Here is a 23,292-nt window from a genome sequence, read left to right as displayed (position 1 = left end):
CGAGTGTATCCTTTTGCAACTGGTCTTGCCTTATACCGATTCAATGTTCCATCTTACCGATATTTCAAGTTATAGACCCATCTGCATCTCACTGACCATTTGTCTCCTGGTATTTTGACAACAATCCATGTTCCATTCTTTTCTAATCATCTAATGTACTCATTACTTGATTCAGGACTTGAAACTAGTTCTTATTGTTCAATGCTTCTTGTACTGATATTGGGATTCTAATACAATCAAGGGCCGACATGAAACTCTCATTCTGCAAGGAAAGATTTAAGAAGAAAGAAATTGAGAAATAGGGTACTGAGTGCAAGATCTGTTCCTTCAATGTGTTTAACTTTCTATTGCTTTTAAGGGTGGTACCCATGGCTAGTAATTTTTCTATTGAGGTGATAGGTTGAGTGTATATAGGTAGGTCATTGAGCTTGAGGGGCGTGGTGATTAAGGATTTAGAGGAATGGACAGAGCTTGAGGTATCGGTAATTTCTATGTTAAACATGGTGGTTGAAGTATGGTTGAAAGTGTTGTTTGGGACGTTCTGGTTGGCAGTGAGAGGGTAGAATAGGGTGAGCAACACTTGAATTGGATGAAACAGAGGCGATAACATCACTAGATAGAGGAGCAGGCAGGCGTTGGGTGATGATAGAAGGGCAACCAACGTAAAGGCTCACTGAAAGGGTTTTTGCGATGAAAGCAGGTTGGGTGGCAGTGTTAGAACCGGTACCTTAGGAACTAAAAATTGAATACAAGAAGAAAGAATGGTTTAGTATCAATGAGATACTAAACAAGAATGTATTATTATTGAAAGAGATGAATTACAATTTGAGAGAGAGAGAGAAAGTCCCTAACTAATTCCCTGAATTAGTTATGCCATATTCCAATTACCCAAAAACTAACTAACTTCTCTAAAGCTAGCTCCTTATTAATAGGCTAACTAACAACTAACCACAAGGGGTATTTTTGGAAGCTACTTTCCTATTTCTCCTTCTATATACATTTTTAATATTAGGCTTTGGCTTTGGCCTAATCCTATCAATACCCTCCCCTAAAAGAATTAACTTGTCTTCAAGTGGAAATTCTAGGAACTTGTTTTGTATAGTAATTGTCGGTTCCCCTTCTTTTAGCAACACTTGCATCAAAGCGCCATAAGATAGTTATGTTTTAGCCAGTGCTAGGTTTCCTAGAATTCTAATCAACTTCATGCCTTGTCTCACAGAGTTCCAATTTCCCAAAATCAGCTTAGATTTCTCCCAACCCTACCAACCAGTCCAAACCCAACACTATATCAATCCCCTTGAGAGTAAACAGATAAAAATCCTGTATCACTTCAAGTTGTTGCATTTGGAACTTCAGCTGAGCACACTTTCCTTTGCACCTCACCTTATGGCCATTACCCACCTCCACCCAATAAGAAGGGGTGTCTGTTATTTCTAGCTGCAATTTTTCCACCTAGTCAGTGACTATAAACTTGTGGGAAGCCCCACAATCTATTAAAATGATTACTGCCCTCCCCTTCAATAAGCCTTCAACCTTCCAAGGCTTAGTAGTGGTAAGACCAGACATGGAACAGGATATGGAACAGAGGGATAAATACCAAGATTTAAAGGATTGTAACATCTCTTCATTTTCTTCCAATTCCTCATCATCATCATCCATGATAATCATCTTAAACTGTTTGTTCTTGCGTATATGTTCTCTACTGTATGGCTTATCACATCTAAAGCACAATCCTTTTTCTCTTTTTTCCCTCAATTCAGCATTACTGAAGTGTTTAAACTCCCTTCCCCTATTCCTTATTCCCTCTACATTATGACTATGTTCAGTGCTTCTCAAGGAATTACTACTACTGGAGTATTCATTCCTTCTATCTATCACAGGTTTTGAATCTACTGTTATGGTTTTAGTGTAAGGACTGCTTCTTGAATTCACATTAGTCCTTGTTGGAAAGTTACTACTTCTTGAATTCACATTAGTTCAATTAACAAGATATGGAATTCATGCAACTTTACCTCTGCTCGAAGCTCCTCCTTCAGGCCATTTAGAAATATTCCCTTGACAAATTCTTGGTCTATACTTTTTAAAGCCGCCATATATTTCTCAAAGTCTTTCACATAGTCCTCCACCGATCCTGTTTGCTTGAGGGACAACAATTGCTCAAAAGGATTTTGAATCATGGATGGTTGGAATCTTCTTACCACTGCTATCTTGAATCCTTCCTAATTTGGTATCAGGTTGTATTTCTCCCGCCAATGATATCAACTCAAAGCCCTTCCCTCAAGAGCCATGATAGTCGCTTGCATCTTTTCCTCTTCATTTAATTCCTTCAATTGGAAATACCTCTCCAATCGGTGAGTCCAACCAAAAGCGACATCACTGATGAATATCAGTATCTCCAATTTTTGCCATTTCTCCCTCCGATTTGACTGCTCTCTACTGTGAACACCACTAGTCGCCTTGCCTTCGTGGAAGGAACTCTCACAATCACGATTCTGGTCTATCTTGGCCACCAAATCTTAGATGTGCTCTTCGTGCTTCTTGGCCAAGGCTTCGGCGAATTCCAACCTGGTTCGCATTTCCTCTCTTTCTTGTTCCCAATCTTCAGCTGATCTCGACATGCTTCTCGTCTTCATCAATAGCAGCGGAATTGAAAGTCTTAGGGTACCATAATCATTGCTCTGATACCAGTGTTAGAACCGGTACCTTAGGAACTAAAAATAGAATACAAGAAGAAATAATGGTTTAGTATCAATGAGATATTAAACAAGAATGTATTATTATTGAAATAGATGAATTACAATTTGAGAGAGAGTCCCTAACTAATTCTTTGAATTAGTTATGCCATATTCTAATTACCCAAAAACTAACTAACTTTTCTAAAGCTAACTCCTTATTAGTAGGCTAACTAACAACTAACCACAAGGGGTATTTTTGGAAGCTACTTTCCTATTTCCCCTTCTATATACATTTTTAATATTAGGCTTTGGCTTTGACGTAATCCTATTAGGTAGCTGGAAGAACAGGTGTGGATAAGGCGAACTGCTTCTACCGCAGTGGCTACATGTGATCACAGTAGTATAGTCTTCCAAATTGGGAGTTCTAATACTAACTTGCATGAGAAACCTTGAATGAGAAAAGTGAATATTATTATTATTTTGTATTAAATCATAGTAGGTTTTGTTAGACTATATTGGCCTTGCGTGATAACTACTACAACAACAACCAGCCTTAATCCAACAAGGTGGGGTTGACTATCTAGATCAAACGTCACCATATCTTCTATCATAAATCATGTCTAGACAAAATGTTGATTTCTAAATCCTTCTTAATTGTTTTGCCTATGATTTTTCTTAGCCTCCCTCTGCCTCTAGAAATTGGCCTAACCTGCATTTGATCTATTCTCCTTAGTGGGGCATCTACTAGTCTCCTCCACACATGTCCAAACCACCTAAGGTGAAACTACCATCTTTTCTATAGTAGTAGCTACCCCAACCCTCTCTCTAAATCATTCACCTACCATAATAACTATTTTCTTAAAATAAGCTAAATCTTGAGCTGCTAAAAATCTGTCTTAATACTCTTACAAATAGACTCATTAGCATTCCATTTAATTTTACCTAGAATATTTTAATTAGAAATTAAATAAAATAAGTCATAAATCATCTGATTCTAGAACTAGCATGTTCCTCAGTGATTCACCAAACTGCTTTTGTGATATTTATTTACCCTTACCCCTGTCTAGTATACTGTATACCAATTTTTAACATAATATCCATATAGTGTCCGGAATAACTAATTTTTAGTACTCTTGTTATGTGTTATTTTGTTTATTGTTGGCCTTTTAGCTGCTGGTTTTTGAGTGTCTGTCGTACAAGCACAGCTGACGTTTTGATTTGTCTGTTGGCAATTTCCTCCTCCATATCCCTTTCCTCCCCCTTCCCCTCCCTTTGTAGCGATTTATGCAATAATTTCACTTTCGAGAAACATTCTTTGGTTGTCCTAAATTGATGGTGGTTACTTGAAGTAACTTAATTGAAATAGTATGCTCTTTGCTTCAACTCACTTCACCATCATTGGCCGATTCACAGGTTTAGGGTTGCTCTAATAATGAAATGCCATTTGCTTGTAGGAATGCTAGGATTGTAGCATTCCTCCTTTCTCTTATAATTGAACTTTCATAAAATATCTAATTTATTTAATGTTTCCTGTTTCTAATGTACTTTAACTTTTTGTAGTATAATAGATAATAAATTATGTGAAACAATGGCTTTCTTGGGTTACACAATCACTGTCTCCTTTATGCAGATTGGTATATGGGAAGAAAGAAAAGTTTTTGGTTCTCGCGGTCAACTTCTCAAGGAAGAGTTTGTTGGGAGGCATGTGGAAAATAACAACCGTGACGTTAAACCCATGAGCATGAAACTGGTAATAGTTTCTGTATTTATTTGATTATGTGTGTATATCTCTTCATCCTATACTTAATTCTCTCCTTTCGCAGAGGCCGTCGGCTGGGAATGCACTGGAGAAAATAGTTTCAGGTTATCATGTTATTTATGGAGGGCAAACAGATGAAGATGTTGTATTGAGTAAATGCAGGAATGCCATTAGCTGTATTGAAAAAGCGGATAAGGAAATAAGTCATGATAGTGATTCCGGTATGATCAACTGCTTACTTTTTTTGTGTCCCTATTTGTAGTAATTGTGAATTTGTGATTCGACATATGAGTGAGTCTTCGGCCTTGAGCATGAATAACTTATTTGCCGGTTTTATTTTATTATTGTATTTGTACTGCCTGAGTGCCAAAAGGTTCATTGGAGTTTTTGGTTTGACTCAAAAGTAGCCAACTCAGCTTAGATGAAAAATGCAAATTAGGGTTAATCAACTATTATTAATGAACTGGAAACAACCTCTCCGATTGCGGGGGAAGGCTGCGTACATCTACCTTCCCCAGACCCCACTAAGTGGGAGCTTCATGCACTGAGCTGCAATTTTTTTAACTATTATTAATGAAATAAAGAGGAAGAGAAAAATCTGTAACATGGATACTTTTTTAGACCCTAATTAGTCCAGGTAGATGTCATAACTCATGATATCATCTCTTCAGTTTCCACTACCCCTTGAATTTTTTTGAAAATGGTATAAGCAATAAGAAGCTGTCTTAAATATATCATAGAAAAAGAAGCTGACTAAAATATTTTCAAAATTCTTGGTTTTGTTATGTAGGACGAAAACCGAATGATAAAAGCCGTATCACCCAATAGATGTTAGTACAGAGTGAAAATGGGCAACACAAAGCATGAGATGGCTATAATATAATCTTCTAGGATGTTCCTAATGGTAGTTTCCAACTCTACCATAATACACTTAAATTACCTACATGAATCAATCGACATCATTGGTATTTTTATCAAAAACTACAATTCTGCAAAAGTTACATGGAGTAAACCTTCCTGAGTCATGTTTTTGGTGATTGATTGCATTAGCTCAAGTCAATATCTGATTTTTAGCTTTCTGTTCAATCACTTATTCATCTCATGCACTTAGTGTATGTGTTCTCATGTTATGCAAAAAAAAAATCATTGATAGTTTTGTAGTTAAAATGTTGAATTGACTTGGAATACATGTTGACATCCTTGGCTGTTTAATTATCAACGAGTAGGGCAATTCCATGGATCTGCACTTGTGGATGAACTTCAGGGGCACAATTCCGTACTTCGGGAATGCATCGAGCAATTAACTTCAATAGAATCATCAAGAGCTACCCTTGTGTCTCACCTGAGAGAGGCTCTCCAAAATCAGGTTAAAAAAACTTATTTGTTTGACAACTAAATTTATCTTTGCAGAAGTGCTCAAAAGCCTATATCATGTAATTCTGACATGGTTTTGTTCCTTAGGAAATCAAGCTTGGTCAGGTCCGAAGCCAGATTCAGGTTTGGAACCTATCCAATTTCATTCAGTAAATTATGTAGTTTCTCTTATTTTCTATATTTTATAGATATATGAGATACAGAATTCTCACTATTGATTTTAAGCCCAATGACATGAGAACTAAAAATTGACCTGTCATTTATCTGATGGTCAATGGTTGAGTAACTTTTTTCTATGAGGGACATTAGTTCTTTATCATCGGGTGAAATAAAGTCAAAAGAAAACAGCAGTATCCGTAGGTCAAACGAAAAAAAACGAGCCTTGTTTTTCTGTTGCGATTCTCAGATTCTCTTTCTTCTGTCTTTATTCTACATTTTGTGTTCTTTGTTTTTGTTGATCCAGTTTTATATAAAAAAAGTTCCCATTGGTGGGGAGGGTCTTTAATGCCTTAGGACATGATTGATAGACATCAATTTGTTTCTTATAATATTTCTTTTAACATTTCAGGCGGCACGTGTTCAGTCAGAACAGGCAGGTAATACCTGCCAACAACTACTGAATGGCAACAATATTCCGTCATTAGCTGAACAGGGCTCTAAGGAAATCCGAACCTCCTTGGCATCCGGAAGTTTTATTTCTGATGATAGGGAGCAATCAGTTCAATTAATGTACTCACCACAGGCATCTTTTCCTCAAAAATCTGGACATATCGAGGAAGATCCACGAAAGTCTGCAGCTGCTGCAGTGGCAGCAAAACTGACTGCTTCGACTTCGTCTGCACAGATGCTGTCTTACGTGCTATCCTCCTTAGCATCTGAAGGGGTTATTAGCAGCGATCCGATGAAAGAGTCTTCTGCTGATTATCATTCTGAGAAGAGGATCAGACTTGAAAATGACCAGTCATCTTATCTACCATCTCAGCATCCTCAACAACAACCACTCCCTTCTTTTTCACTTCCTGAATCTATTCAACACAATGGATCTTCTACCAACCAGCAATCTACTCCGAACGAACTTCCACCTCTACCGTCATCATCACCTCCCCCATTGCCACCACCACCACCAATGCTGCAGCAGTACCCAGTGCCACAGTTCATGCAGACTGCTGGATCATTTAGCAGTATGGCATACAGCTACGGCGTGGCACAACAGCCATCAATGCAAGCCTATCCATCTGTCGGGGATTCCCTGAATGGCGTCTCCCTTTTCGCTCCTTCTCCAATGAGTGCATATCAGGGTTTTCAGGGTACAGATGGAAATTACTATAACCAGCCTTCATCAATGCCTATGACCCCGATGTCCCGACAGTAACATTCCTAGCGTTAGAGCTTCTTCAAGGTAAACAATGGTTGCTGGGAAAAAGCCTTTGTGGATCCTTAATCCATAACATTGCTATTGGAATCTGATTGTTCCTACACTCAGATGTGCACATAGTAAATGTTCTGTAACCTCTGTAGTTTTTATATAGTATTAATTTTCTGGAGTTAATAATTTTTAGAGTAAATGCTTATTTCAGCCCCTTATGTTTTTCGACCTTACCAGTTTGGTCCTTCAAAAATTGAAAAACCCAAAATGGTTCCCAAAAATTTTAAATGTGGGTCAAATTAGTCTTTAGCAGGTGTTATAAAACATGCTAAAAATGATTAATTTGACCCGCATATAAAATTTTGGGGAACCATTTTGAGTTTTTCAATTTTAGAGGGACCAAACTTGTAAGGTCGAAAAACATGAAGGACTGGAATGAATATTTACTCTAATTTTTATTCTGTGGTACATTGAGGATAAAGGTTTTATTGCGTAGGGTAATTTATCTTCTGATGATTGTAAAACATAGTTGATGTTGTTACCTTGGGGTATTAGATGTGTGATATTGGAGGGTTGTAGGCTTGTCAAAGTTAGCATGCATATCTTCCAATGACTTGCATCTTTCCCTGTAGGTGGATAGTGTACAGACCAGTCCTTGTGTTTGTATGTTATGGTTTTATATATAAATTGTGCTGGATTATAAACTATGTTTTATGAGTCAGGTTAATTACAAACATTATTTTTAGTTAGACATGACAAGGTTTGTTAAAATGTTTATGTTTGAATTATTCTAGTTATAATATCTAGTACATAGATATTTTGGTCCTTGGCAATGTTGCCATTCATCACTATGATGCCGGAGAGATGGATATTACACTTTAGTCCCTGAAAGTGTATCATGCAATCATAGTGTGAACTGTGTTGTCATAAAGTGAAAGGAACAGACAAACTTGGCACCCAGTGGTTGCATATTTAGAGTTGGAGCCTAGGAAACATAGAAACTTCAATATTCTTCATCTATTCTATATCAATACTCTTCCATATTTCATTGATAAGTATACATTGAGTATAACTTTATTTTTGTTTGAAAAATAGTTAAATTATAGTTTTGACACTTTTCGATACTCTTCAATATTCTTAAAATATTTTTCTCATATCTCCTAGACTCCAAAATTATTGTAGGACAACATTTTAAAAGGGAGAAAAATAGAAAGCATAATAATTAATCAATTAAGTAGAAAATCAATTAAGTAGAAGAAAGAAATACAACATTCAATCTAGTGGAATTGTAGTAAGAGATGGCAAAATGGGTTGTCCGACTTGTTTTTTTCGTGCTCGCAAAACATTAAGTGGATGTGCGCATGTCCAGATTGTCTTAACAGTCAAAATGACATGTCTTGCTCGTTTTAAAATGGGCTAAAGAGTACACAAGTGACCCGTGGGCATTGACAAATAAATTTAAAAAATAATATAAAAATAAAAAGAAGTTAAATAAAGTAGTTGAAGAGAACAAAATTTTGAAAAAACTTTGATATTTTATATGAAGTAGATCATATCATATTACTTACAATTTTTTGACATTAAATCATATTACATAATAATTTATTTGAATTTTTTTATTTTTTCCTTAAATTATGTCTCAAAGATCGCCCACATTGCCCTATAGAAATATCTGCGAGCTTGACGGACAACCAAGTTGGACAAAGCTGACAAATGAACAAAATTTATATGTCATGCTTGCAAAAATTTGTGTGCTATACAAGCGAGCCCACGGGCGTTGCCCATTTTATCATCTATACTTGTAGTATAAGAAAAAAGAAGAGAAAATATATTTGTATAATATTGATGGTGGATTAATGGATTGATATTATTCCTATTTGTGCACACTAGGCAATAACTTCTTATGAAAATATAATTTTCATTTTGTCTCTCATAACAATTATATGTTTACTATGTCTTATTAATTTTATGCATGTATTTTATATGCATATTATCGAATGCATACCCCTATTGATATTGATGCTTTATAGGTCGGAGCCATCCCAAACTAGTTAAGTCCCAAGGCAATTTCAAAATTGTACAAAGATATTGTTCCTCACATTTTATTAGCCCTAAACTGACTTACCCAGCCTGCATCCATCTTTAGGTCATCTAATCTTTGTTTACATCACAACTAATTGTCCATTGAATTGCCATCATATCCAATTATCATCAACCCATTCACAAGACTTGTCACATAACCACAATGGGTTGTAAATAGGGATGACAAAAAACCCGTACCAGTGGATATCCATGGGTAAAACCCGTATGGGCACGGGTACGTGTTACAAACGGATACCCGCGTGTTTTAAAAACGAGTTTTTAAAAATATATGTAGTACATACAGGTGGGTATTAGTATTATGGTACTTGTACCTGCTGGTACCCATTATGTATATGATTACTATATTATTTTTAATTAAAATAAAAATATATATTATCATAACCTTCATTACACTATGTATATCTTTTCCTTTTACTTTGTTTACATCTTTTATTGAATTTGATGGTGAAACACGCTACAAATATTATTACATGTGTAAAAACACACATGTCTTGTAAAGAAAAAAAATATTTTTTGTTAAGTAAATGAGAATAGCAAACCACAAAAACAGAAAATTTCATTAGATTTAGCATTTTTGCCAAATATTCATTCAAAATACACAAATAATTAAATTTTATCTCATTTAAAACATAATAGAAATAGGAAATTAGAAATTCAATGAAAATATAGGAAACTCACAGGTACCCATTTTACCCTGCGGGTACACAGAATACCCACAAAAAACCCACACGAGTATGGGTCGATATGGGTGTTGTTATCCTATTTCGAAACAGGTAGCTACTACTCATGTCCGCCCGTACCTGTTGGCATCCATAGTTGTAAGTTGAGGGTGATGGTGAGTTGAGTATTGTGGACAATGACTCTAATGTGAATTCTATTTAATGTGAGAATTCATTTATATTTTGAATAATCAATTGTGCAATGAGAATATTAGATGAGGTTTTTTTGTCAAAGAATAGGGTTATGGAATTTGGTGACCCATCATATGGATTTTAATTAAAGACATTTTTTATCATTATTCTATTATTTTCGGACATGGTAATGTTGATCAAGGGCCTAAACCCAAATGGATAGTTGTTGTCTAATAGAATCTAGTTCAACAAGTTTTTTTTGGTACCATTAAGAATATCTCCTAACTCTTTAGTTAATGAATTAATTTCTTTTGGGTGTGCGATTGCCTCTCCAAACAAGTGTCACTCCCAGAAATTAAATCCCTAACATTTTGGTCATCCTAAAATCTAATGAGACCTTATACCACTAGACCAACACTTTATTTGTATTTCAAGAAGTTAAGTGACAATTCACTGAGACCACTTGGAGGTGGCAGGAATTTTACTTTCCAAGAAAAATTAAACTATTAAAGCCATTTATTAAACTATGTGATAAGGAAGTTTATATGCAGCTACATCGTATTTCGCCAAATGTCAAATGCTTGATTCCTAAAATCGATACTTGTTGGAAGAGACAATCACAAACGCCGAAATAGATTAGTTTCTTACCCAAATAATAAAGAATATCCTTGATTATACTAAAAGATGATAATATTCATGAATTTAGTAAGGCTATTTGTATTCTAGATCGGAAGGCAGCAAAGGTAATTTATATGTAGGAGATATTTATAGGGGGCGCCAATCTTTGGAAATGTATGAAATAATATAAGGAGAGTTTGTTGCTTTAAAAGTCTAGAGATTTATGATTAGATGAAGGTATATGAACATTCCCCCCTAGGGTTATGAAGTTTTTGTTGGAAATAACAAGGTATCATTTCATCCAATATATAATGAACTAACCACATTTGAAGTTTGATAGAGATTAATTTCTTAGCTATTTAGTGATGAAATATCCTTAATTATACACACAAATATTCTAGAGTTTAGCAATTACTTGAAATATCGATTAAGGGTTGCTGCAATTTCTGGTTTCTTGTCTTTTAAAGAATCGTTAATCGATTAAATGTTGCTGAAAACAAAATTGTATATAAACCCAAGTTTTTCATATTGCTTCATAATTACATGAACATATTTTCATATAGTTAGAACACATACACGAAAAAATGATTTTTCACATTGTTCTGAAAATCATTGCTCTTTCACTTTCATATCTTTAGAGAGATTTTCAAAGTGTTCTTTTGAAAAAGTGAAAAGGGAGAATCTTTATAAAGATCCCCAAAGATCTTCATAGTCAAATATTTTTTTAAAAGAAACTTTGCATCTCACATTTTCTGTATTCTAATTGTGAGATTTTTAGATGGGTTCTTAGATTCAAAAAGAGTGATTATTCTGCACAATTAGGTGTATCAATAACTTGAAAGATTTTAGACAAGGCAACAACACATTCTCTCGGTGTGTTTATATCATGATTGAAAGAGAATTGGTTTGGGAAAACCCTAGCCGTGGTTAGGTAAATGTCTTCATGAGATGAATAGGTCTTGGTTTGAGCGAAACAGAGGTTGGGGCTAGAGTCGCGAAAGGTGTGAGTATCTGTGTAAACGAACTGAGTAGTGAAACCAATGTGAGATGTTCAACAGTTCCAAGAAAGGAGCGTCCTGTGTCTTATATTGAAAGTTTTTTTGTAAAAGAACATATAATTTCCATAGTGAAGAAAAATCTCCCAAGATTATAAAGGAGACCTGGATGTAGTTTACAAGCGGTCCCACAAATGAACCAGGATAAAAGTTGTGTCTCATTCTTCTCAACTCTTAACTCTTTACATTTTTGTATTACATGATTTACTTAACTTCAGATGCATATTATTCTGAGTTAGTTGCATATTTTGTTATGTGCATTTACTGTTCTTAATCATCTAAAAGAAGGACATATAAGTTTAGTTGAATCTTGGTAATCTTGGAAGTCAAAGAAAACTATTTTTCATAGAACAAGAACTGAATAATCGATTAGGTTGTTTAGTTAATCGATTATCTGCAGATCTAGTTAATCGATTATAGCGGGTGTTAATCGATTAAACACTGTGTGAATTTGTATAATCTGTTTGTTTATCAAGCAACGATAATTATGTACCATATCACCTATTCACCCCCTCTAAGTGAGTTAGAGAGCCCTATGAGACCTAACATAATCATAACTACATGTCACAGCTTCTGTTGAAATCATGCCTGAACAGGACAATTTCAGTTTCTTTTATTATTTTATAAATTTTAAACTATACAGAACTTAGAGTTTGGAATCGTTTAGGCCATAAATGATTTTCTTTTATAATATTATTAAAAAACAATATATATTAATAGATTATTATTATTTTAAATAGGATAATATTGTCAAAATAACAATTACAATAATTTTAATAAGATCCTGGATTATTAGTGTCATCTATGTGATGAAGTGCCATATGAAGTTAGCTCTCTCATTCGCGATGGTATAACCCTTAGTTGTTCACATCATTGTGTTGCATATGTTATAGTACTCGGTTCATCAGTCACAAACTCAACCTCATCATCTTCACTGCATAGCTCAATATCCCCTCATCACTAAAATTGCTAACAATGTCTCATCTTCATGAATAAAACTATTATTAAAAAGTGACCTAATGAAAATATATGTAATACACAAAAAACAATGTGATTACCTTATGTGTTAGAAGTAAAAAATTATAACTTACCTTTTTCAATTATCACTTACTAAATGGAACAATTGCTTGATAGGTGCAAAATATATCTAATTTTGACACATTTTTCATGACACTTATCCTATACAAAAATGTGAAAAGCAACTTAATTCAACACTTTTTAAGATAAATTTTGTAGGTTTGAATAAGTTAGTTTTTGACCATCTCTTGTCCAAGTTCTCCTTGAATTTTTGTAGGAAATTGAATAAAAAAGAATTAATCCAAATGATGGCCAAGAATTCATGCTAATTCACAAGCCAAAAGCTAAAAAAGAAATGCTCCAAACAAACAAGTTGAGCATGACATGCTATGTGCTTAACTTGTAACCAAAAATATGACTCAAGCTTGAAGAAAGGTACATTACCATACCTTGAAGAAACCCAAGCTAGGTATGTTAAGTAAAATGCATAACTCAAAAGCATACCTAGACTTAAAGAAATCATGCTCAAAGTTCTAAGTAACCAATTAAAATTAACTCAAAAAATATGGGACAAAGGTTGCTTCGGCTTGAAGAAATGTAGGTTCCATCACCATGAAGAAATAGGCAGCCACACGTGGGCAATAGGGGCCAGGTGCCAAAGCAGGTGCAACAAACCTAACCATGAAGAAAGCTTGACCAAATCATCAAGCAACTTGCCTATTCTTTACTTGAAGGCCAAGCACATGATCTCATGCATGACCTATGCTCTGAACACCCAAGTTGGAGGTGTCAACATGCGTATAATCTAGCCCACAATAGGTTATCCAAGCTAGCTGACCAAGATGTGACAACCTACTGACCCACCAGCTTTGGGTGTGCCAAACCGCCTGGTCAGGCGTTGAGCGACCAGAAAGGGGGGACAGGCGCCCCTCAGCTTGCATATAAAAGGAGGAGGCATTTCACCACTTTTATACATTGTAAATTCTCTGTAATTCTTCTTCTTTACATTTCAATTCTCTCATTTTAGGTTGTTCTTAGGTGTTTAGTTCATATAAATTCAGAGGGAATGAAGTTGACAAATGAGGTGCAAAAATATGATTTCGTAACCTGATTTGGAATCAAAAGCATTTAATCTTTGAATAGATGACTAATGCTCAAAAAAGTTGGACTATGGTGTGGGTTCTTGTACTTTTATCTTCTTCTTCTTCATTTATACAAGTTATTATTTTGGTTATATTGTATTGGGTACCAATAAGGTAAAACACAGTTAGAGGGGGTGAATAAGTGTAGCGGATCACCAATCCTGCTTTTCCGATTTATGCGCAGAACAGAACACTGTTGCAGTTAATCGATTAATAATAGGGTTAATCGATTAAAAATGTACAGACATTAAATCAAGAGATTTCTTGATGAATTCATAAAACAATAAGTCGCATGTATTTTCACCATAATTTGGTCTTCGTTGATACACTAAGGCTACTGCTAGAATCATGAGCTCAGTAATTGAGCATCTAATTTACATCAGAGCATTGAAGCTTCTACACCAAAATTAATTGGGAGAGATAGAAATCGAGTTTGCCTCTTCCTAAGTCGCAAAGCCGGTCTTCCAACCGAAAATCGGATCATGACACTCATGTCACAAATAAGGTACAGTCTACAGAACCTCAATTATGGCAATGCACTTCACAAGTTAAAGGATTGTGCCAAATCAAGCATATTATACACTCCTATGGAAAGTGTGTACGTTGATTTAAGGTATATTCAAAAGTTTGTCACTTTGTCTTTCTTTTTGGGATTCAGTAGATGAAAACAAAGTAATCATGCATATATATACTTGTACAACTTCATTATTTGAGTATCTAATTCTTAAATCAATATTCATCTCACTTACATCTTCTCATAAACTCTTGTCAAATTGTTTGCATTTCCAAATGTTTGCTTAGGAACTCAGATAGTGGTGCTTCATTTTGTTTGTTTTATCGTTTTATATTTTGGTAATAAAAATTATAGTGTAGGTGATCACTGATAGTTTTTGAACTTTATTTCTCTCAGCACCCTTCAAAGTCCAATGCAGTGTCTTCTAAAGTAGCTACTTAATGCTTGCTTTTATGTGTAAATATTTTATCATTAAAACACATGATGAAATTATTATTGTAATTGTCTAATTGTTATGGGAAGATATGAGTGAAATGAATATTGATTTAAGAATAAGATAATCAAATAACTAAGTTTTATAAATATTATATATATATATACATGATTACTTTTTAATATAATGTATTGCATGAATTTCCTTATTATCTATGATTAATTTAACAATATATTTGTATAGGGACCAATTTCATTAAATGATAAAGTTTAAGGAGTAATTAGGAAAACAAAAATACATATGCCTCCTTACAAAATGTATAAAGTTTAGGGGGTTTTATACATTTTTCCCTAAATTGAATAATAGTTAAACTTATATTATATCCATAAAACTAGTAATTTAATCCCCTGACTGGGGATAATAATTAACGATTTTCTTTAATTTAATAAAATTCAATTCCAAATCAATTTGTTAATCATAAAATAATTAAATCTTTTTTAATAATAATTATTTATTTATTCTTTATCGAACGATTTTTATTGATTTTTATAGTACGCTCACGATCAAGTTGTCTCTAACTTCTCTGAAAATGGATAAAAAGTCTACAACTAACACTGTCTCTATGCTATTAATTTCATATCTAAAATAATTAAAAACTATATTATCACTTAATTAACTATGAAATTTTATTCAAGTATTCTTTGTAATGTGCAAACCAATTCTTTTAAGTAAAAATTATTATTTTTGGAATTCAATAGCGATGTTATGACTCCTATTGTCTCTTTCTCCTTACTTAGAGCTGAAAACTGATCACTTGTACTGCTTCTTCTATTTATGTAAGTGGGAAGAGGGTAAATAATCAACATTAACTCTTTGTCTATTAATTCCACCTCAAACAAAATTCTAATTTTTTATCAAACCAACATACTAGTTTTTAACACAGAACTACATAATCTTGATTTCTCTATTTCACCTGGAGATACGTAGGAGCAAGATTAACTATTGTCAGACACACAAAAAAATTGTTTAAACAATTTATTTTAAATAATTCATGCAATTAGTTAGGGTACCGTTTATTTACGGGCGGACGATGTGCTAATCCTTTCTCAGTTTGTAATCGACTCCTGAACTCAAACTCTAATATAAAAGACCATTTTATCCTAATTTGAACTTAAATTGAATTTTCCATATTTTAAACGCAAAAGACGTGTTGATGACTCCAAAAGAGGTTACATAGCCAAAAATTGGGACACGATAGCATGCTATAATTTAGTTTCTTGCAATCTAGTGTCTTTCCTTCAAATATTATAACCTCACCAAATTTTTATTAGTGTCAAATTAGATGGAGAAAATATTTTAATTTTGACTCTATTGAGAAATTTCCTATTTTAAACCTTATTGGATGCCCTTTTCATGTAGTCGAAAATACAAAGAGTTACAAGCACCAAACCTAGAACGAAACATAAGTTTGTAAGCAACAAACTTGATAGATAAAACTCTAGAATCTACTAGAAAGAGAACACTCTCGAACTTTTATTTAAGCATAAGATAAACTGGACGGCCACATCCCAAAAGTGCTTAAAAACTTCAAGGAAAACCTAATGAAAAATTATCCAAAGAAGGAGAAGAAATAAAACAGAGTTTGCTAAAATTATTAAAATGTCCTTTTCGGGCCTGAAACGGGCTCAGATGGCCTAAAAAACCTATAACTCATGGCAAAGTGGTGATTTGTGTTTGTTGGCCAGATTCCCTATTCGAAAAGATTTAATAATGATCATTCTGACTTTGGACACCCAACTTGTGCAAACCTGGTCAACCCTTTTCCAAGAGTGACTTCGTCTTCGATACGTGCAGTTGGCCTTCCTACTTATATCATATCGTTTCTTATGTGATATATAAAGTAACTTCAATGTTTATGAAACTTTGGAGTCAAAACTCAGATAAACTATGTTAAAATCATGTATATCAAATTTTATTAATGTTTTATTTGCTTCCAACTTGTGTAAATATTATGTACCGAAAACTTGTAGAAATGCTTAACCCCGTCCCTTACAGTTAGAGATGGCAAAACAAGTCGCCTAATCCGTTTTGTTTGTATTCGCAAATACATGTAAAATTTAAGTGGACGTGGCATGTCTGCATTTTCTTAACGGACAAAAATTGCATGTCATATTCGTTTTAAAACGGGCTAGCAGGCATGTGGGCGGTCTGCGGACATTTATAAATAAATAATTAATTAATAAAATCATACAATACATTAAAAAAGAATTAAATAATTAAGAAAATCATTTGCCACGATATCATATATTATTTGAATTTTTCATATTTAATTTCTAACAATAACATGTTAGCGGACTTCCTGCATTGCCCAATAGAAATGCATGTGGACATTGCGGACAAACGGACAAGTGAAGAAAATTTTTATGCCCTGCTTGCAGAAAATTGCAAGCTATGTCAGCCGATTCGCAGACTTTGCCCATTTTGCCATCTATAATCACAATTAGCTCTTGCATTACTCCTCAATTTCAATTTTCTTTAACTTTTATTTTTTACTTTCATTTTTATTTTATTTTTATTTATTATTATATCCATTGTATTTTATTTTATCCATTTTATGACATTATTACATTTTGATAAAATTTTAGAATGTTCTTTATTCCAAGTGTGTATTTCCATAAAGAAAGATTATACTTATTTATTTGGGATAATTGATTTGTGTACGATAACCTAGAAATAATGAATACTAACTGATTTTACAAGTGGATGAGGAATGAATGTTCTGGCTTAAATGAATTTAAGGATTCAAATTATTTTGTGATTTATTGTTTTAAAGGGATGGAGGCATTATATGATGACATCGTGGCAAATGAGCCATCAGAGGTGGTAAAAAATTTAACAATTCAAAATACAATCAAATAATAAATTAAATTCATCCAAATTCATCAATTATAACATATGTATTTAAATGGATATAACTTAATGAGCAACTTTTATAATTGAGGATTTGAACTTAACCATTATATCAAATAGATATCCATGAATATATCTACTTTGATGAATATTAAATTAATCTAAAAAACAAACTTTCAAAAACTGTATTATTTGTTTTCAATTTTATTCATTATCTCATTTTTCACGTTCTTGTAGTGTTTATCACTCTCATTTTGAATCTTTTATTTCTTGTAGTGTTTATCACTCTCATTTTGAATCTTTTATTTCTCACTCTAACTTTGAATTTTTTGTTAAATTAAAATCAATTATAAGACATGTGCATGTAATTAATATTTAAAATTTGTTCTCAAGTGCATAACATATGTAAATATTTGTTAAAAATTTACATATACAACCTTAAACGTCAATGTAGAATATTGGAAAAAAAATATTTTATTTAAAAGTTCAAAAATCACTTTTAAAAAAAATTAAAAACACTTTAAAAAATGATTTTTAAGTTTTTTTAAAAGTGCATTTCTCAAAAGGGAGGATTTTGAAAAATATTATTGAGATAATAATTTTTAAAAGAAATTTTTTTTAATAAAAAATCAAATAGGTTGAATATTCATTCATTCAAATCCATAAAAATAGAGTTATGCATGTTTATATATGGATAAATTGAATAACTTCAAATAATTTAAATAAATTTATATGGATTGATATATAATTTTTCATCTATCCTTTAGAATTCAAATCTATCAAAATTCATATATTTGCTACCCATATGAGCCATATTATGAATTATGAAATATTTGAGAATGAGATTTTGTGAAAATTGAAATGCAAATTTTTTACAGATATGTTGTCAAAGGTAGAAACTTTTTTTTTGATAAGCAGAAGTAAAGGGGTGCTAACCCAATACAAGAAAGACTGATTTGTGATCTTTTTGGAATATAAATTTATACAAGATTTAAGATCATTACACCAGTTTAGGAAAAAGCAAAGAAGTTGGACCAACTTTTGAATTAAACCAAGTTCAAGATCTAGCTTGGATCAAATCCATAATATGCACATATCTCACCTCCTTATTAGAGAAGATTAACTCATTCCTCATCACCAATATGAACCACATCATAACAAATCACACCATCCTCCATAACTTATTACTTTTAACATTGTTACAATATCATCATGCATATTCAACGACTCAACAATTTAAAATGAATTTTGGAAACACTTAAAATGAATTTTGGGTTGAGTAAAACTTTATAAACTAACTATTTAAGTTTGATTCTTGAATAGGAAGTGAAGAATAGAAACAAGAGGAAAGTCTAAATTAGTGTTAAAAATAATTTATTTGATAGATGAATAAAAAGTTTATTGTTTAGAGTTTGGAATTGTTCGGATTAAGATTGAGAATGAGTACGGTGGAGAGTGAGTGGAAATATTTTGGATATTAGATATATCTTCCAACATTATTAACTTCCAAAAACACTAATGTATAACCACTTACCCTAAATAATGTAACTTCCAATGATATTCCACTTTGCCTAAATAAAAATCTCAACTTTGCATAATTAACTTAATACAGTAAAAGTTAGTGTTGGTCCAGAAAAATAAGTCCATATTATATTCTTAGATAGACAAAATGATCAACAATTCGATTCCTAAGAATTATACTTGTTGAGAGGAATGATCACGTACCATGAAAGAATTAGTTCTTTAGTCATATAGTAAGAATATCATTGGTTATATCAACAAACTTAATATATTAAAATATTGTGTGTAGAATAGAAATCATCTATGCTAAAATAATTTTATCCCTCTATTCCCAACAAATCAAATACTACTATATGTAATATTCTTAATTTAACAATTAATTTAATATTTATTTGATTCATATTTGTCAAAAACCTATTGATAGTAATGAGTTAGACATAGACAAATAGATTAGAAGATCTTAATTCTTATGTGTAAGTTATGATGGTCATCCATCACTTTACAAACACACTTCCTTTCCAAATACTAAAAACAGTGATGTATCACTATAAAAGATACATAAATATTACACAAAGTATCATATTAATGAAGTTTAGAATTCAATCTATAACCATGAATAAGTTTAGAATTCTTATATAAATTAAAACAATCATGTCCAATATTCTAAGCACAAGAACTATATACACATTGAGTTACTTGAGCTAGGACCATGTTGGACACTATGTATCACTCATTTGAGAATGCTTTATCTAATTAGCATTCAACAGTATATTATATAAGCAATTATTTAATGCGAAAAAAGCGAATTCAAATTCACTTTTCTACAAAATGAAGTTTGTGCAAAATCAAGCTTTCAAAAGAATTATGTAGAGTGACTTAATGGATAAGATTCAGATGTAATGACGTAGATATTGTTTAGAAGGTTTGAATTCATGACTTCTCAGTAAGAGAATGTTTTGGAAAGCCTCCTCTTAGTTGAGAGTTAAATGAATGAAAGAAGAATATTTTGGAGGGTTTTCAGATTCACAATATGTCTATTTTCATTGTTAATTATATTTTTAAAAGAAAAAAATTCTTACAATAACATTAGTTTATCATCTCTCATTTAAATTATTTCATACTCCTAAATAAAGAGATGACTATCTTTGATCTTACTCATTCTCTTTCCCTCGTAACTCTGAAACATAGTCTAAGAATATAATTTGCGCTCCTCATGGTTTCAAACCAGACTTGCTAATTCCTTTAAACCGAGAGAAAAGGATAGTACTCTGAATTCAAAATTGGAAAAAAAGTATATTAAATTGCTTTGGTAAGATGTGTATTACTCCCGAGAATTAATTTGATTGACATAATAATACACTTGGAAAGAAGGGACCATGAGTAATTTATATTTCTCAATAATTGAAAAGATGAGCAACACCAGAAAGAAATAATTTAGTCCAAAATTTGATGCATACAGTGTAACATTGATTTTGTGAAGGGACCAGTAGTAATTTCACCTTTTTAATAGCTTCTCTGAAATGACACTTTCCGATAACTGTGACTCTGCTCTGAATTGCACATGAACGACATGAATGCTCTTCCTCTCCTCTCTCATGCTATTCTTTAATGCCTTATCCTTTTTACATCTGCAATACTCAGATTCACATTTAGTAAATGAATGTAATAAATAACTGGTTTAGAACTTTAGATGCATATTAAAATCGAGACTGAATATTTATATAACAATTTCATCCTCAAAAATTAAAATTTATAAGAGTAATCAAAAATTATGAAAATGATTTAAAATAGTTTTTATCAGGATTATAAAAATGTTAAAATTGACTAATTTAATCTACATTTAATAATTTTTAAACCATTTTAGATTTTCCAATTTTCTATTGATTAAATTGGTATAAGCAAAAATTTTGGTACGGAAGATAGACCTTTACTCTAAAATAAATGCTCTTATCATATTTTTGTCTAAATCATACATATCCTTCATCCATTGGATCGAATTTGATGAAATCATCCACCTAGAGCGAAATAAAACTAATATATATAACAAAACTCTCCCAGTCAAACATATTTGCATTCCTAACATGGATTCAAAATTCCAACTTCTCATTAAATGATTAAACTAAAACAATTATATCAAGTATTTTAGTTACTTTCTTGGTATTTCCTCCTCCATTTACTAAAAGCTACTCATTCAATTAAATAAAATTATTTTAGTAAATTTGTATAAATTTGTTGTATATTATTTATTGATTTTATAAATTATATGTATAATCTTAAACATTAAAATGAAGCAAGTGGAGTATTCCCCAAATAACATTATAGAAAGGGTAAGAGAAAAACGTGATATCAATAATTCTTCAATACTCCACAACACTTTTATGGGAATCTCTATTTTGAATCAATCAATATTTGTCAACAAATAAAAAATAATATTTTATTTTAATTTAATTTTATAAAACAATATATTAAATCTACATATTTACATGTAAATAGACATAATAATGTTTGGGATACTAAATTGGAATAGATTCATCTCTATTTTATATACCCTTTTCACATCTAGTATCTCTATTTAAACCACTAGCTGAACATTACTCAATGAACCAATAGAAACAATCTATTTTGTGTCTTTTCCAAAACAAGAGAATCTACTACCTTCTCTCTCTCCTACTCATAATCTCTATATCTTGCCAAATAACATTCACATGTCTTTGTTTCTTATGAAAAAGATAAATCATTTCAACCTTGTTGCTTGAACTTGTTTCTTCAACTAACACCTTCTCCCTTCTTTATCCACACACACAGCAAAATCATCTTCAACTATGCTCTGAAAGCAAAGCAATAATAGTTGCACATCATAAAGAAGCTTCTTTTCTAAGTTGGCCATGAATATCATTACTGTTTTGCTTGTTTTATCTTTGTTTACATTGTTTTTGGAAGTTGAACCTGTAAAAACCAAGGTTCCAGGGAAGGCAAGGTTCCCTAACTCACAAATCAGTGTGATGGGTTTTGTTTATTGTGATATCTGCTCCAATAACAGCTTTTCCAGACATAGCTACTTCTTGTCAGGTAATATGTCACAATAACCTCAACTTTCAATATTTCACTATTTGTGAGAATCAACTTAATTGAGCGTGCACGAGGCTTCCACTTATCGGAGTCTCACGAGGTACATATATACAACTTTATTCAAGAGTTGTTTTCGGGCCTTAAACTTATAACTTTGAGTTACTAGGCAAACAATCTTGCATTATGGTGACTAACAACTTCGCAAAGAAAAAATTGCATACCTCAAAGCTTTTTTGGTACTACGAAAGATATTCCCTTACATTTTTGTTAAGGGAACTATCCACTTTGGGGCATCTCCTAACCTAACAAATGTCGCTCCTACAAATTAAACCTTTGATATTTTCGTTTTCCTGAAGATTTAGTGGAGCCTTACACTACTGAATGAATGCCTTATTGGTTGCCTCAAAGCTTTTGAACATAATATTTACTGTATCTTGTGAAATGTGGTGAACCCTTGATTTGCATGTTTTTTGGTACTGAGAAATCAAAAAGAACCTTTACACATTTTGTTGTTATAATTATATTTGCAGGTGCTGAGGTCAGAATAGATTGCATGTTCAAAGTAGTCTCAGAAAAAACTGAAGAGCAGATTTCAATTTCAGTGAATAGAACCACAAATAAGTATGGTATGTACAAGCTTGAAATACCATCAGTTGATGGAGTGAGATGTGCAGAAGATTCTGAAGTTTCATCTTCTTGTGAGGCTAACTTAATAGGAAGTTCAATCTCCTCATGCAATGTTCCTGGTTACAAAAGTACTTCTAATGAGATAGCCATTAAAGCAAGAAGAGCTAATCTTTGCATATATAGCCTAAATGCTTTGACTTTTAGACCTTCCAAGAGAGACATCACCTTATGTGGTGGTAAATAAAGATCGTCTGTCCC

At 32.5% G+C, this 23,292-nt stretch overlaps 2 protein-coding genes across 3 annotated transcripts in view; both read left to right on the top strand.

Moving 5' to 3' along the window:
* The window catches only part of LOC109343521 (UPF0400 protein C337.03-like), an 18,320-nt gene extending 10,397 nt beyond the window's left edge, over window positions 1-7,923 (top strand). For both annotated transcript variants that reach the window (XM_019581859.1, XM_019581858.1), the window contains exons 4-9: window positions 4,306-4,425; window positions 4,499-4,655; window positions 5,661-5,800; window positions 5,896-5,931; window positions 6,377-7,359; window positions 7,624-7,923. In XM_019581859.1, the coding sequence (XP_019437404.1) occupies window positions 4,306-4,425; window positions 4,499-4,655; window positions 5,661-5,800; window positions 5,896-5,931; window positions 6,377-7,180 (1,257 nt within the window). In that variant the 3' untranslated portion in view covers window positions 7,181-7,359; window positions 7,624-7,923. The remainder of the gene's footprint in view (window positions 1-4,305; window positions 4,426-4,498; window positions 4,656-5,660; window positions 5,801-5,895; window positions 5,932-6,376; window positions 7,360-7,623) is intronic.
* Window positions 7,096-23,292, top strand: LOC109343523. The gene is made up of 4 exons (XM_019581860.1): window positions 7,096-7,106; window positions 8,993-8,999; window positions 22,195-22,407; window positions 22,938-23,292. Exons 3-4 carry the CDS (start codon window positions 22,224-22,226, stop codon window positions 23,276-23,278), a joined length of 525 nt encoding a protein of 174 aa, XP_019437405.1. The 5' UTR covers window positions 7,096-7,106; window positions 8,993-8,999; window positions 22,195-22,223; the 3' UTR covers window positions 23,279-23,292.

This window comes from Lupinus angustifolius, chromosome LG03 (genome assembly GCF_001865875.1).
Source record: "Lupinus angustifolius cultivar Tanjil chromosome LG03, LupAngTanjil_v1.0, whole genome shotgun sequence".
Classification (NCBI taxonomy): Eukaryota; Viridiplantae; Streptophyta; class Magnoliopsida; order Fabales; family Fabaceae; genus Lupinus; species Lupinus angustifolius.
Note: the sequence above shows the minus strand (reverse complement) of the source record. Positions and strands in the feature narration are given on the sequence as shown.